This window comes from Octodon degus, unplaced genomic scaffold (genome assembly GCF_000260255.1).
Source record: "Octodon degus isolate 3935 unplaced genomic scaffold, OctDeg1.0 scaffold00007, whole genome shotgun sequence".
Lineage (NCBI taxonomy): Eukaryota > Metazoa > Chordata > Mammalia > Rodentia > Octodontidae > Octodon > Octodon degus.
The window spans coordinates 23,687,126-23,689,227 of record NW_004524583.1 but is presented as its reverse complement, the minus strand read 5'-3'; the positions used below and the strand labels follow the sequence as shown (position 1 = coordinate 23,689,227).

General features: G+C 29.2%; 1 protein-coding gene across 1 annotated transcript in view; it reads left to right on the top strand.

Annotated features, from left to right (window-relative positions):
* The window catches only part of LOC101592728 (leucine-rich repeat-containing protein 9), a 120,796-nt gene that overhangs the window by 6,628 nt on the left and 112,066 nt on the right, over positions 1–2,102 (top strand). Inside the window, 3 exon segments of the mRNA XM_023701646.1 lie at positions 181–255; positions 518–736; positions 2,055–2,099. Of these exon segments, the coding sequence (XP_023557414.1) occupies positions 208–255; positions 518–736; positions 2,055–2,099 (312 nt within the window). The 5' untranslated portion in view covers positions 181–207.

Here is a 2,102-nt window from a genome sequence, read left to right as displayed (position 1 = left end):
GAATTACTTTCAGAATTACTTCAGAAGTATAATGAGTTTCAGGTTTCAGACAGTTCTTGGTAATATGTTTTGTGTTTTGATGTCAAGCCACAGTAGGTAGTTCAAGCTTCATAGCTTTATGGACACTTTCAACATGGAAGAAGAGAACTCTAAGATTTAAATTTTTCATTGTTTTGACAGATATATTATGACCACTATTTTTAGAAGATGTTTGAAAGTGAAAACCTAAACCAAGAAGAAATAATTAAAGAACTGGTGAGTCAAAGCAAATTTCTTGTCAATCACATTTGCAAGCATATTAAATAGAACATTTTAATCAGCCCTTCTGAGGCTAACAGGAAATTTCTTATGCCCCAAGACTTCTGGGAATACAGACAAATCATATATGTGATACAACATTCTCTTTTGCTGGAGTACAAAAAAAGGGATCAATGTATAGGACAGTCTGTGATTTCTAATGACAAATGTCTTTTTTGCTTAAAGTAGATAAAAATTCAATTTCTTTCTTTTAAAACAGTGTTTATGCAATGGGTTATCCTATGAGATTGTTGGACAAGAAGGATCAGCTGCTTCAAAACTGGAGATGTTTTTTTCAGGCTATCCTTGTATAGTTGGATTATCATTATTTCCTAGTTTAACGAGTCTCACAATTGTTGCTCAAGATATAAAAGAAATTTCAGGATTAGAGACTTGTTTGCAGCTTAAAGAACTTTGGATTGCTGAGTGTTACATAGAGGTAAGTTAAACATATAATCTTAAATGGAGTATCTTCTGAATTCTTGCCTTAGGAATAATAATTTCTTAAAATATATGCATGGGGGTATGGACCGAAACAAATCAAAAGGCAAAGATATAAAGTGATTTGCACAAAGGAAAAAGTAGAAATAAGGAATCACAACAAACACATTCTACTTTTTAGTAATTAAATCCAATCATATCATAGCCAGTATTGCTTAGTAGTACAATTAGCCCATTCTTGTAGACACTATGAGTCAGACATCTGTCTTGAACAACAATATTGTGGAACATTTGAGAGCCACAGGAATGTACATACTTTTTGGCTCAGAAATCCTTGTTCAAAAATTTTATCATAGAAAGTTATTCAACAGCAGGAAGCAACTATATGTGAAGCTAATTGCTGCGGTATTATTTATGATACCCCCAAAAATTTAATGTAAATTAACACTTCACTCAATGTAACTCACTCATAATAATTCATTTACTCATGAATTATGTTCATGTAATTCAGTCAGTATAATTTTAAAGAAAATTATAAGCATTATGGAATATTTTTCAATCATTACATATTATAACGTGAAAGGTTATGAAAATATTACAGATAGCCTTAAGTTTTAAAAAGCCCAAAACATTATATATTTTCTGACTATATATAAAAAAATAGAGATGATACTGGGAAAGGAAAAGAATTTGTTTAATGGGAAGGAGAACCTGGGCTGAGGAGAAGGACAAAAGAAAGAAGAGACGAAGATATATTTATGTACATATGCAGGATAGTTTTGATAATTGTAGTGCTGATTTCCAGTGGTCTTTTGAAAGGAGAAGTTAATGCTTAATTTTTTTTCTTTTATTCTGTTTTTTCTTTTGAATTTGTTATAACTTTTTTTGTTATTGCTTCAGTTTGTTTCTTCTTTAAACCAATCTTGTACATTTCCTATCTGGTAACCTAAGCGACTAATTTGAAGGTAACATTGTACAATGCAAAATCCATTTTTCAAATCCTATTACTTTGTTTAGTGAAATTTTCTACCATTTCTAGTGCTGTCTTTTTCTATTACCATTTTATATTCTTTAAAAAATTAAGAATTGAAAAATAGAATTGATTAAAATTTAAGGAAAATATGCAAAATTAAATATAGTCATATTTTGGTGGAGGGATCATATATTCCTTCTAAAAATATTGGGCCATTTTGCTGAATATTGATTTTGCAACTAAATGTAACATTTAAAAGAAAATGTATTTAAAAACCAACTTTATTAGAAGAATCAGTGACAGAATATATGTTAACACTATTAAATCTCTTTTATTAAAATAGAAAATTGAAGGTCTTCAAGAATGTAGAAATTTAAAAAAACTATATTTA